The following is a 13,373-nucleotide window of genomic DNA, read 5'->3' on the forward strand; positions in this document are numbered from 1 at the left end:
TTCTTTCTTACCCTTGAACCTCACCGCGCAATTCCATGCGGTGGGCGTGGCCACCGTCGCCCAGGTGACCCGCATGAGAATAACTCCACGGTCATCCACCCGTCCATCCGCGAAGAAGAAATGCATCCGGAAACAGCTCACGTTATTGCAGGATGCGCAACTTTTCACCTTCTTGTTGTTGTTATTTTTGTTGAAAGAAAAAAAAAACAAGGTGCAAACATTTGCTCTTGAAAATGACTGAATTGATCTGAAAAAGAAGTCATCGAGTCGCAAAAGAAGTCCTTTTGAGGCTTGAGATGTATTGAAGAAGAAAAAAAAAAGAAATGACCTTGTTTACGATGCCTTTCAGAGAACTGCGCCGTCTGTGGAATATTCCGCATGGCCGTCCACTGCCGGACTTGCCTCCAAGGCATGTGTTGCGAGTGTGACCGAGTGTACCATTCCTTTCCTGAAAGGGCCAAGCACCGCCGAACTGCCGTCCCATCGACGACCTCTTTTGCCCCGACGTCTAAAAGTGGGAGGAGTCAAAGGTTAGACTGAATATATCTCGCAACACAGCATATGTGACGCACGTCGTGCGCCCCCCCCCGCCTCCGAGTTTCTGGTTGGTTTAACTCTGCCTTCCGCTTTCAGTCCTTCCACCTGGCGTTGCCTTCACTGCACCGCCGTCAACTCATCCCAGCTCGCGCTGTGCGAGGGTTGTGAGCGCCCTCGCTCCGAGTCACTCGGCTCCGCTGCCGATCAATCTCCGCCGGCTACCATGACAGGTCTGTTCCATCGATCGGTGCCTCCCTCAACCTCTGTGATCTGATCGTTTTCATCCTGCTGTTCATTTTTTTTTTTTTTTTTTTTTTTTTTGGGACGCGTTGGAAAAAACTGAGGGGTGTCGAATCACGTTATTTTCTCTGTCCAGAACTGAGGAAAAAAAAGAAAAAAATTACCTCCATGTTGTTTAATTAAAAAAAAAAAAAAATGTGCCGGTACATAATACAATCCAGCCACTCTGTAAAAACAAAAAACAAAACCAAAAAAAAAGTCAACGACATCATTCGAAGCCACAAACTGATCTGGGCTCAACATTGACATATCTTTGTCTATGTTAGTGTGTCTTGAAATCAAGACAAGCTTCCCTCGTCAATGTGGCAGCAAACCACAGAGGAGCGCTAAGAAATAAGCCACTCCCCATTTTATCGCGCCGATATTTTCCAAGCGATTCCGACTCGAGCGTCGCTTGCAATTGCTCAACTTGAATCTTGGAAAGCAGCTGCTTTCACTGTTTCAACACAGAGTGGCAGTGCAAGAGCTGCACCGTGGTCAACGCAGCCGGCAGCATTCTGTGCCAGGTGTGCGAAAGACCTCGCTTGGCGACGCGACCTCCGCTTCCTCCGTCGCACCCACCCATCACGCCACCCAGACCGCCGGCGCCTGTACTGGGCATGCCCGGGGACCCTGACAGCCAGGTGAGGTGCTGATTTGGCTCCGCATACATTAGGAGAGAAACTTCACACACATGCTAACGCTACTCCAGATCTGCTTGAAGCTGTCGCTGCCCATTGGAGGTGTTCGATTCCGGCTTTCGTCCCCGCGTGGACTTTGCGCGTTCTCCCCGTGTCCGCGTGGGGTTTCCCCGAGTACTCCGCTTTCCTCCCGCATGCCAAAAAAAAAATCCAGCGGATTTGAAAAAAATGGATGGATGGATGTTTTGGAAGCTTTTGATTCTTATATGATTGCGCAATGGTTTGATGCTAAGTTTTGCGGGTGTGTGTCCCCCCACCCTTCCTTTTTATCATCCATCTTTCTGGCCAGTGGGTGTGTCAGTTCTGCACGTACCTCAACTACTCACCTGCCACAGTTTGCGAGATGTGTGACCTGGCCCGTCCGGAGCCCGCACCTCTGCCCTCAAAGCTCCGCCCTCCCTCTCCAGTCCGACGGGTCCCCGCCCTGCCGGTCCGAGGCAAAGGACCGACGCAACGAGACCCAAACTCCTGCAGGCAGCGGCGAATGAAGGAGGACGGGCTGAAGCTCATCCGGCTGATTCGAGCAAGTCCCGGTCGCGGCCGGCACGGTTTCACGCGCTTGTCTTCTCGTGTCTAAGCATTTGATCATCGGGTCTGTGTCAGGATGGAGAGAAGAACGGCGTCAGCCCAGAGGAGGTGTACACGTGCGTGAGGGTCGCCAAAGATTCCGCCGTTCTGCCTTGCAAATGGTTGAAGTCGGAGCTGCCTCGGCAATTGGACGAGATCAGCTTGTTGTCGGCCACGCTCTCCCATCCGTCCGTATGTAAACGCGAGCCCGCACTCGTTGGCCGTCTCTCGCGCCCGATTGCAATTGAAACCACTCGCGATCGCAATTCCGAGGTGACTGACCCCCAAGGTCACTCAGCATGGTGGAAAAAAGTGAAGTCGGCGACAATTCTCAAACGACTGACCTCGGTTCTTGGTTGCTCGGGGGACTTTGATGAAAGTATCTCACAGTTACGACGACACCGGGCTAGTGTTCCAAATCTTGGCGACAAAAATAAATAAATAAATACATACATATATGTCTGACACACACACACACACACACACACACACGATGCCTCCTTTGAATCAGCTGTACTCTCAATACAGAACAGGTGGTATGAGGCCCCCGCCGAGGATTCCGGAAAAGCAAAAGTTGCGGTCCAACTTTCCAGAGCGGAAGCCAAGCAGGCCTGGCTGACAACAGGAGGCGATTCCGAGAGGGCTGCCAGACAAGCCCTGCGAGAGCGACTCGCAAAAGTAACTCCCAATCGTCCACCGCGCGAGCGATCGCCGCACCCTTGACCAAGTGCGACCGCCGCCGGCGTTGACGGCCGTTGTCACGTCTCTGCCCAGGTCAAGATGCTGCGTTCTTCGGGCTTCGGCGACGAGGCTCATTGTCATGAAGTTTTGAGGCAAAGCGGGGGGGAGGTGAGAGGGGCGCTGGCTTTCCTGCAGCGCCCCCTTCTGCAACCCTTTCATGAACGCATTTGGAGGGACGAGCCCGAGCCAGCGCTGGACATCCGTCACCCCGACAAACAGGTGAGCTCAAGTGCACTCCGTGTAGCCGGCCCTCGGCGGCGCGCCCCCCGGCACCGGAGTGTCGGGAGACCTCGAAGCACTTTCCGAATCGAGACGAAAAAGTTTGGCGGATGACCGTGACGGAGAAGAATGGCGGACGTTCAGAAGAAGGCGCCCGTGTGCCCTTCTGCCATTTTTCCTGCCTTGGCAACCAGGAAGTGGCCCGTGACTTGGATCAGGCCGGATCCATTCGGATGGCTTCTACGGGCTTTTCCCTTTCACGGGCGAGCGCAGGGGGAGGCAACAGGGGTTCCCGGAGATCCATATCCTGCCTGTTTTCGATCACTGCCTGTTTTCAAACCATCAGCTCATCGGCAAGCTCCGGAAAAGCCCGAAGGCGATCCTGATCAATTGAATCGGGTGCGTTGGAGGAGGGAGGCCTCGAAAGCGGGCAGCAGAGGTCTCTCCGGGAAGCCCGGCTCCGTCCCCCACCGTGCGTGTGTCATCTGCTAACTTGACCTGGAGTTTCTCAGCATTTGTCTCGTGTTTGTGGATCTTTGGCTTTCAGCGTATATGTCGGAGATTACTGGCGGTGTACGATCTACCCAGCTGGGGCCGCTGTGAGCTGGCGCTCTCGCTTCTTCGGGAGCACAACGCCCCCTACTCCCTGGAGGATGTCGTACAGGCCGTGCGGGAGTCTCATGACAGGGAGTTCATCAAAAGAGTCCTGGCCAAAGAATGTCCCATCTGCCTTTCCGTTTTCCCCCATAGTAAGGTAACGGCGGCGGCTCTCCTCATCTTTTGTTGCTGTCGCTGCGGACGCGCAGGGCGTTCTGTTGCTTTCAGGCTATTCGAAGGTCCCATTCGACCTCGGGCGCGTGTGTTGGGCTCAATCCGAGCGGGTCCGTGGTGTGGGCTTTTCAGATGCAGTCGCTGACGTCGTGCCAGTGTTCCGTGTGTTGCGGTTGTTTCCAGCAGCACTTCACCATCGCCGTCAGGGACAAGCATATCAGAGATATGGTGTGTCCGGTCTGCTGGGAGCCCGACATCAATGACCCCGAGGACCTCAACAGCTACTTCTCCACCTTGGACATCCAGGTAGATGAACAACACGGCACAATTGCATTTCTGTCTCTGATTCGCTTTTGGGCATTGAACGGGAAGCGACTTTTCCTGGAGAAAAGGAAAAGTCTGCTCCCTACTTACCAGCAAGCACTGATGCAAGAACAATCAGGATCTCAAACAGCGTCCTGTTAAAGCACTGGTGTCCAAACTACGGCCCGGGGGCCATTTGCAGCCCACTGTCCGTTTTTCAACGGCCCGTGACGTGACTATTTCCCACCCCAAAAATCCAAACTGACATACAAATTACCATGGGCCGCAAGGTTTGCTAAAAAAAAAAAATGTGAAGGCGGGCAGAGTGAAAGGGGAGGCTGTCAGAAAAAGGCGAAATTTGACTTCTCGACTGACTTGAGCAAGTTGAAAAGCGGCCCTTTCATCCTTCCGTTGTTCTCTCGGCCACCCCTGCGTTGGAGGAACCAAATGATTCAATCGACAGGCTACACCGGCAGTAGCTACGTGTGGCTATTTTAACATTCGCGAATATGGCGCAGTCGGTCCTTCTCTTTTTCTCTTGATCGCAGTCCACGTTCATATATGAGGGGATCACGCAGCTGTTGACATCAATGTGTATTTCAGCTGCGAGAATGTCTGGAAGCCGACGTGTACGAGCTCTTCCATAAGAAGCTGACCGAGCAGGCCCTCATTAAGGACCCCAAGTTCCTGTGGTGTTGCCATGTCAGTTCTCTGAAGAGTCACGAGGCCCTTCACGACCGCACGTCACCTGAACGCAAAGCATTCTCGCCCTCCTTTCCTTTCCTTTCCTTTCCTTTCCTGTCCTTTCCTTTCCTTTCCTTTCCTTTCCTTTCCTTTCCTGTCCTTTCCTTTCCTTTCCTTTCCTTTCCTTTCCTTTCCTGTCCTTTCCTTTCCTTTCCTTTCCTTTCCTTTCCTTTCCTGTCCTTTCCTTTCCTTTCCTTTCCTTTCCTTTCCTTTCCTTTCATCTCCTCTCCTTCCCTTTTTCTTCCGTTCCCCTCAAGCCTTGATTTTCCTTCCCTTGAACTCTCCAATCCTTTTTGTCCCTCGTGTCTTTCTTGACCCGTCCCTTTTCCTTTTCTTTGCGGCATTGCTTATCATGTCCTTCCCTGTCTCGTCGTGTCTTTTCTCATTCCCTTGTCTTTTGCCTTCACGCCCTGCCTTTCTTTTCAGACTTTTTCCTTTCCTTAACCCCCCCCCCCCCCCCCACACACACACACACCCCAAATGAATCAAGAAACAGGGAGAGTCTGAAGGGTGAGGAAGATACATGAGTGGCGGATGAATGTGCACAAACGATTGGGAGTTGCTCAGCGCACGACGGGACAATCCCCAGCGGTGGCGGCTTACAACCAGCATGACCAAAGGACGAGTCAGTCCAACGTCCGAGTCGACCCTTGGAAGAAAGACTCCGTTGGGGTGAACGGTGGATGACGACGACAAGCAAAGTTGCCTGGACGCCGGGATGGGACACTCAGCGCTCGGAAGAACAGCTTCGGCCCTTTCAGCGCTCGCTTTCCTCCACTGGTTTGCCATTCGGACAAAAGAACCTCCTCAAGCTTGTGATGTGCTTGTTTTTTTTTGTCTGTTTTTTCCTGTCTGCAGTGGGAATCTCAGCATGCCGGTTTGTCCTGTGAGCAATACCAGTCCTGGAAGAGAGAGAACGATCCCGAGTATCAGAAACAGGGCCTGGCTGGCTACTTGCGAGACAACGGCATTAGTGCGTGTCTCACACACACACACACACAAAGACACTAACTTGAATCATCCTGGTCACTGGTCAGCAGTAAAGTTCTAGAAAGCCGGCACTGGATATTTGTACAGTGCTGTCTTGATTTCTTTGTTCATTTATTTATCGATGTATTCTTTTGTTTATTTCGAGTTCGGTGTATTCATTGTTCAATCGAAACGAGGTATTTTGTGAAGAAATGGGGGTAAAAAAAAAACTCTGGGTGTAAGAGCCTCTCCATTTGACACGCCTCTCTTTCAGCCTGTCCCAACTGTCGCTTCCAATATGCGCTGTCGAAAGGAGGCTGCATGCACTTCTGCTGCTCTCAGTGCCGTTACCAGTTCTGCAGCGGGTGCAACAACCCGTTCCATACGGTACGTCTGCAAACCCCTCCGCTCGCCATCCGGTTCAAGTACCAGAAGTACCAACTCTCGAGCCTCGCATCTCCTTTCCCCACCTAATGTGACTTGGGACACGTACTTTTGTCTTTCTCCTGCCAAGACCTGCGCCGTGGATGAGTGCACTGTGTCCGGGCTGCACGCTCATCACCCCCGGGACTGCCTCTTCTATTTGAGAGACTGGGAACCTTCGAGACTGCAGGCTTTATTGGAGGTATGCGAGTTGGGGTCTTTAGACTCGGAAAGACGACCGCTCTTGCCTTATTGGATGCAGGCATCGTCGTCAAGTATCGCAGCGCGTACAATTTGAGACAAAAGTACGTTGACCCGATGGCGGTTTCGTATCACTCGCGTCACGGTGAGTGGATGAATGAGTCAAATTGCCACCGGTGGCAAAATCACCCTCGATAGAAATTTCACAAATGCTTCGACGTGTTCTTTGGAGGCGCACAAACAGGAAAGCGGGGAGAAGAAACTCAGTGCTTTGAAAAAAAAAAAAAACGAAAAGCCACAACTTATATCGAATGTCACCAAAGAGTAAACTTAAAAAATTCCTGCAATAAACCAGTTAAAAAACAATTTAAACCATAATTAAAAAAAAAATGGTGAAAACATTTGAAGTATTCAAATAGTTGCTCATATTCATGAGTGATTGACAACTTTTTTTTTCTTCTTTTCCTCTCGTTGAATGGCAGAACAATGATGTTGCCTACAATACTGAGCCCCCTCCCGGAACGCAGACAGGTAGGTGACCCGACTCCACGAAACACCACCGAGAAGATATTTCAAAGACATGGTGTGCAACGGGACGGTGGACACTTTTATTGGCACAATTTGAAGGGTTTGAGTTGTTGTTCTTGTTTGTTGCTAATCCAGATCACAAATCAGTGCGAGGAACGTACGTGTGTGCCAGGCATTGCACAATAGGAAGTCGGGAAAAATTGGCCGGGTCCATGACTGCGATGCAGTTGCAAAGAAGTCCCGTTCCTCCCCCTGATTTGCACGTCGACTCATTAGAAGAGGGTTTTTTTTTTTTTTTTTTACTTTTGGTCGCACCGTGGGAAATGTCGGGGGGGGGGAGGTTGGAAACCAACGTCGGGTATCTCTTGGACCATCACCCGCGGTCATGGATTGCCGCCATTGCAATCCACGCCCTTGGTGTGTCTCCTTTTGTTCTCTCTCCAAGGGCTGTGCGGAGTCATCGAGCAGAAGGATGATGGAGGCCAGCAGCCCGACTCAGCTTGTGGAGCGCAGACCCAAACTGGACATGCTGGACTCTGCGAGTATGAGAGATCCCCCCCCTTTTTCTTTTTTGTTTTTAAAATGGCTTCCCTCTAACTTTGGCGCTCCTATCCAGGAAGCATTATCGAGAGTACCTGGTCAGCTTGATCAACAGCAACTCCATCGACCCGGCCCGACTCTACAGCTCCAACGAACTGCTGCTGGCCTGCCGCAGGTACAAGGTGGAGGACGCCCGCAGGGATGCGGAGGACGCATTCAACCACTACAGCAGGCTGCTTGAGGTGAGCGCGGCGGTCGCAGTCGGGAGTCTCCGGGTCGCCGTCTCCCGACATATATTTTTGTTTCGTTGTTCATCTGCAGAAACTAATGGATGAAGTGCCGCTGGGTGACAAGGTCCCGCGCAAGAAATAACTGGTGCCCGACGCCATCGCTCCTCGTACACATCACTTAGGAGATTTTTTTGGATACGACCAAAGTGGAATTTTGATTTAAGCTGAGAGGATGGCAAATATTTTGAAAGGAACTTTCATATCGTCACCCTCTTAAAATCATGGCCCAAGTCGTTTTGACATGACAAAAAAAAAAAAAAAAAAATTAGTTTTTTTTTGCTTTAATAAACATCTTTAGGAAGCGGGTCAACCTCGTCTAAAATCGGCTGCATCCTAAATTAAACCGATCATTTCTTTTTACCCCTCAAATGAAATGATTCAACCAACCATCCATTATTTGAGCCGCTTCTCCTTCGGAGCATCACGGGTGCACCAGATCTCGGGTGTCTTCGCCCCCCCCCCTTTTTTTTTTTAAACAAACATTGGACTCTGAGCACATCACTAAGGAAGGTCAGGAGAAGGATGACAAAGAGCTGACCACGAACTTCAGGGACGGTTGCAGCAGCTGGTGGCTGAGCTTCTTCAAGGGCACTTGGTCTTTTCACTGCACCTCCTCACACCGCTGTGGCCAGTGCTCCTTTGCCACTAGAGTGAAGGACAAGCAGGAATCACCCATGATTGTAAGATGCGTCCAAAAGAAAAAGGGGGTTCTATCGTGGAACCAAATGGTGAGTAAGTCAGAATAGCAGACAGCCATCTCCTACCGACGCCATTTGGGCGGCTTTTGGGAAAAGGGGAAAAAAAAAAACACTTTATTTTAAAATAATGACGTGGGGGGGGGTGGATCCGCTCATGGCGCAGATTGACGCACCGCGAGGATGCGGGGGGTCCAGTGTATATTGACCGAAACCAGAGCGTGACGGTCGTTTTCTGAGGCAGAAAAATCACTCGCACCGTGACAACGCGGAGGATGGAGACGTTGGAGAGTTGGCCATTCGCTGACTCGACTCGTGCGTGTCGGCAACAGAGACTCTCCACGCTTTGCTTTGTCAGCCACGACGGGTACATATGAAGTGATCAATAAAGTCCATTTTAAATACCGCATCTCGTTTTGTGAGAGCTCGTGCCGCGACACGGCCTTTTGGATTGGCCGCCCCATCGGCCACATTTCAACCCCACCTAGCTGGAATTCAATACTTGACATAAGATGGCGAAAAACAACATAAGCCCGAGTAGCCTATTCATTTACGGTCCTTGACCAACTGCTCGATGTAAATGGTCTCTCTCTCCTTATTTCTGGAACTTTGTACAAGCACCATTCAGTTTTTAATGTTCCGACAGGCCAATCTTCAAACTTAAGCTACGGAAAGAGGAAGCTGTGCTCGACAGAAGACGCTATCTTATGGAAATGACCGTTTTCGAGCTCGTGGTCGCCAAACAATTGCTGTTAACGTGCTCATTCGAGCGGCGAGGCGCATACCGAGATCCTGTGATTTCATTGCCATGGTTACAGCGTTTCCACTGGTCGGGTTTTTTTTTTTTTCATTATTTCATTCTGTAACAAAGCTTCAGTAAGCACACAAACTGGAAGGGGGGGGCAGGATGATGTCATCCTTTTTGGTCACTGCCATTGAAGAAGCTGGTGTGCAGCCTTTCTCCTCTTCATCCGTCATCACCTCATCTTCACCTTCCTCGGCCTTGCGGGGGTCCGTCTGCTTATTGGGACAACCCGCCGAAGCGCAATTTGAGCTTCCAGGCACAAAACGGCCTCAAATGTCAGCGGAGGCCCACTAAAGAAAGCCACCCAAAATGCGCTAGGAACCAAGACGTAAGCAGCTTAGTTTTTTTATTCAATTTTTTAATTCTCGTGGATGATGACCTGGCGGCAGTGTAGCGGGGCTGCCGCTGCCCGGAGAGAAGGAAGAGGAGGAGGAGCAGGAGGAGGAGGGCAGAAGAGGAGGAGACGCGCAGAAGGGTGTCGACGGTGAGCGGAGGCAGGGGTGGAGGAGAGGCACAGAAGGTGGGCGAAAATATCCATGAGGCTTTTGATGAGCTCGCAATAATGGCCGCTAAATCTGACGGGGTCCTGAAGATGAAGAAGAGCGACGTGGCCTTCACGCCCCTGCAGAACTCGGAGCACTCCGGCTCGGTGCAAGGACTCCACCCGGGCGGTCAGCCCGACTCGGCGGGCGCCGGGGACGCCGACTTCGCCAACGGGGAGTCGCGATGCTGCGGCGCCGGCGGAGGCTCCAACTCGGCGTGTCTGCGCTTGGGCAGGGAGCAGGAACAGCAGCAGCAGCTCAAGTACACGCTGTGGGACTGCCTGTGGATCGTAGCCGCAGTAGCCGTGTATGTGGCCGACGTGGGCACCGACGTGTGGCTGTCAGTCGACTATTACCTCCACCGAGACTACTGGTGGTTCGGCCTGACGCTCTTCTTCGTCGTGCTGGGTTCCTTCTCGGTGCAGCTCTTTAGCTTCCGATGGTTCGTTCACGACTTCAGCGCGGAGGACGCGGCGGAAGCCGCCGCCGATTGCTCGCACATGGACGGCAAGAAGCTGCTGAGCGGCTCGGCCTCGCACGGCGACGTGAGCGCTCAGCATCCTCCGACCACGCCGCAGAGGCAGGCGTCGACCGCCAGTAAAAACACTCCGACCAACAGCACCGGCAGCGCCGCCGCGGGCAGACGGACTCGGAAACGCTCGGCCTCATACTCCGCGTGGATGTGGTTTTCTCAGTCCCTCATCCACATCTTCCAGCTGGGCCAGATATGGAGGTAGGATGGCCGCGCGGGTGTCCGCTTGTACGGAACGAACGCATGGCCGCCGCGCAGCCTGCGCGCGCGGTCACTTTGGAATCACAATGCGCGTTATCGTCGCTCGCCAGTCGGCACGCGGCTGCCATCTTTGGCCCTCGACTTCCACGACACGGCAAACGCCATATCGTGGCATGCTTTCGCTCCATCCCTTTCGCGCAAAGGAACCTTCGCGAACGGTGCCGTACGTCCGTTCCGCTTTCGACTCAAACGCAGGAGTTGATTCTCGCACACAACTCATGGCAGGTAGTGAACCTTACTGAACACCTTTCGACGGATCGTGATGATTTTCACGGTGCCACTTCTTAGACACGCCCACATTTACCAAGCGTGGAGTCATTTTAGAAAATGCCAAAATGAAATATTTTTCGGTCAAGGGCAATTTAACAATATACACCAAGTAAAAATCATTTATATTTCGTTGATTTGACAAAGTCATCGTTTTCCCCGAGGTGGCATCCTGACAGCGACTAACCCGGAAGTGTGACGTCACTTCAAGACAACAATTGCTGGGCTCACTGTGCAAAGCCAGTCAAAGATAGACTCGGACAGCGACGTTTCAAACTTAGCTGAGAGGGTCCGGTTGTTTGAAGAGTTGGAGGGAGAGGAGGCTGTTGGCAAGATGTGTCTTGGCCCATCGGCAGGTGCTCAGGATGCGGACATGGAGTGCAGATGCGATCGGAAAGACTGGCTCGTGTGAGTCATGACATTTTTGAAGATCGGCCGTCACGATCCCAAGTGTCTAATGGCCTGTCCAGTGTGCCATATTCGTCCATATTCATTTTGCAAGATGTTGCATGCATAAACTTAAATGAGGGACTCCCTGGAGCCGACTCCGTTGCGGTCAGTTGATGACAGAGCATCTTACTCAGAATGTCTGTACCATTAAATAATTGAACGAGCGTTGTCTAGTACTCGCAGCGGTCCACCGGCCTGACAGGAACGGGTTACAGGTCGGCTTTTGCCACGTGTCCGCCGGCTGTCTGCCAGAGTTTCGTTTGCACATGACCACGCAGAAATAGCTCGGCCTATTTGGTGAAAGCGCAACCCGGCGACATCTCCCGTGTGCATTTTCTGTTTGCGCGGAACCACATATGCATTCCTATTCCAAATCGAAATTTCCATATCGCTGCTGTCAACCGCCGCGATACATTTCGGAGCGTCTACGGCAACGTCTTGATGGCGCCTCCACTTCATCGATCAACACGTGAGCATGCCTGCTCCGAGTGACTTTGTCGAGCGAGCCTGCTTTGTTGCAATACTAAGTTTGGGTTGTCACGGTGATTTAAGGAGCGGGTGGGACCGCAGTTCAACAGCAGCGGCGCTAAGGTTCTCGCCATCAGGAAACCCCAGCCGCTCTAAATATTTCACTGTGTGTGCATGTTGGAGCCTTGTGTGTGCGTGCAATGTGTGCAAGGTGTATCCACCTCTTGCATGATTCATAGCCGTCTTGCACGGACGGACGACTCTCTCTGACCACGAGACACGGCAGGGCCCGAAGGAGCAGCTGGCATCATATATTCAATTGATTTCAGCGTTTTTTCGTTTGATTGTCTTGGTGCTTTCTACTCTCTTTGTCATGAATCTATTGTTTGTTGTCGGATTTTCGTTTTGCTCCATGCACAGCACTTTGTAGAAAGTGGTGGTTGTTTTCAAGGGCTCTCCAGACACACTTGAGTTGAGTTGAATAATCCGAGATGTCTTCATAGTACGCCTGTCTCTTCAGTGAAGGAAGATGAAGAAGAAGTAGAAGAAAAAAACCTTTATTTGTCTCACAATGGAGACATTTGCATTCGCAGAAAACCGGGACAAAGACTCAGAAGGCAGTTCATGACTCATGGCTAGGAACATGGAGTGCGGGACCGATACGGGCCATGTCGGAGCTTGGTCGGAATTCATTTCTGGTCAGGGATGGGCTTCGCCGAGTTTGCCCTCAGTCACCAATTCTGCTCCTAAGCTTTACGGACAGAATTGCGAGACGCGGCCGAGGTATTGAGGGCGACCGCTTTGGTGACGTCGGTATTGCCCCACGGCCGTTTGCAGCCGCTGTGCTTCATCAAGCCTCGATCTTCAACTCTCACTGGTGCAGTTCGCAGTTGAAAAACATCAGGGCCAAGTCAGAAAAGGGCAACGTGTCCTCCCTGGCCCAAGAGCTGGCGTTCAAGCATTTTTGGGTCATGCTCACGAGTGAACAAAGAACGGAGCTCGAAAGGCGGAAATGTGCGGCTGCCGCCGTGATGAGGATGCCGGATCACCGTGTTCTTGAGCTGTGGTGTTCTAGTCCGCGGCGACGACAAGCTCTGCTGTAGGCAAGATTTGACAGGTGAAGAAAGACCGTTGAGCGATGACCGAGCAATTTGCAAGAAGACTCTGTGTGCAGACTGGCTTGTTCTTGGCCTGCGTACGAAGACCCGGGCCACCCGAGGACCTCGCTGACCTACTTTAGCACCTTTCTTATTTTAGAGCGGACAGTGAGAAGGGGGGGCAGATAGAGCGAGAGCAGAATTTGCAAGAATGACACCTGACCGCACATTTCCGCCGTCAGAAAGCTTCTTCCAAGCCGTCAAGTGTCACGTCTTCGAGACGGTTCATCTCGCGCTTCCTCGCAGAGCAGCTTCAAGCTCGGGCCCAGCAAATTTCAAATGGATTGATTTGGGACGACCGACCGCTCCGATTGCAGCGTGATCGATGACAGCTGCTCCGCGAGCGAGTGCGTTCTGAATGGATGAAGTGTGGTTGCCATGGG

At 52.1% G+C, this 13,373-nt stretch overlaps 2 protein-coding genes across 2 annotated transcripts in view; both read left to right on the top strand.

Moving 5' to 3' along the window:
• LOC109524061 (E3 ubiquitin-protein ligase RNF31-like) overlaps positions 1 to 8,912 on the top strand; it is a 13,377-nt gene extending 4,465 nt beyond the window's left edge. The window contains exons 6-22 of the mRNA XM_019883628.1: positions 343 to 530; positions 634 to 767; positions 1,288 to 1,460; positions 1,807 to 2,040; positions 2,121 to 2,276; positions 2,613 to 2,762; positions 2,859 to 3,044; positions 3,592 to 3,798; positions 3,948 to 4,121; positions 4,722 to 4,904; positions 5,685 to 5,835; positions 6,106 to 6,218; positions 6,346 to 6,456; positions 6,938 to 6,986; positions 7,429 to 7,525; positions 7,600 to 7,765; positions 7,845 to 8,912. Of these exons, the coding sequence (XP_019739187.1) occupies positions 343 to 530; positions 634 to 767; positions 1,288 to 1,460; positions 1,807 to 2,040; positions 2,121 to 2,276; positions 2,613 to 2,762; positions 2,859 to 3,044; positions 3,592 to 3,798; positions 3,948 to 4,121; positions 4,722 to 4,904; positions 5,685 to 5,835; positions 6,106 to 6,218; positions 6,346 to 6,456; positions 6,938 to 6,986; positions 7,429 to 7,525; positions 7,600 to 7,765; positions 7,845 to 7,895 (2,523 nt within the window). The 3' untranslated portion in view covers positions 7,896 to 8,912. The remainder of the gene's footprint in view (positions 1 to 342; positions 531 to 633; positions 768 to 1,287; positions 1,461 to 1,806; positions 2,041 to 2,120; positions 2,277 to 2,612; positions 2,763 to 2,858; positions 3,045 to 3,591; positions 3,799 to 3,947; positions 4,122 to 4,721; positions 4,905 to 5,684; positions 5,836 to 6,105; positions 6,219 to 6,345; positions 6,457 to 6,937; positions 6,987 to 7,428; positions 7,526 to 7,599; positions 7,766 to 7,844) is intronic.
• An 89-nt stretch (positions 8,913 to 9,001) lies between these two features.
• The window catches only part of xkr4 (XK related 4), a 7,761-nt gene continuing 3,389 nt past the window's right edge, over positions 9,002 to 13,373 (top strand). The window contains exon 1 of the mRNA XM_019883741.1: positions 9,002 to 10,588. Within this exon, the coding sequence (XP_019739300.1) occupies positions 9,876 to 10,588 (713 nt within the window). The 5' untranslated portion in view covers positions 9,002 to 9,875. The remainder of the gene's footprint in view (positions 10,589 to 13,373) is intronic.

The sequence above is a fragment of the Hippocampus comes genome, unplaced genomic scaffold (genome assembly GCF_001891065.2).
Source record: "Hippocampus comes isolate QL1 unplaced genomic scaffold, H_comes_QL1_v1.1 scaffold159, whole genome shotgun sequence".
In the NCBI taxonomy this organism is placed as follows: Eukaryota; Metazoa; Chordata; class Actinopteri; order Syngnathiformes; family Syngnathidae; genus Hippocampus; species Hippocampus comes.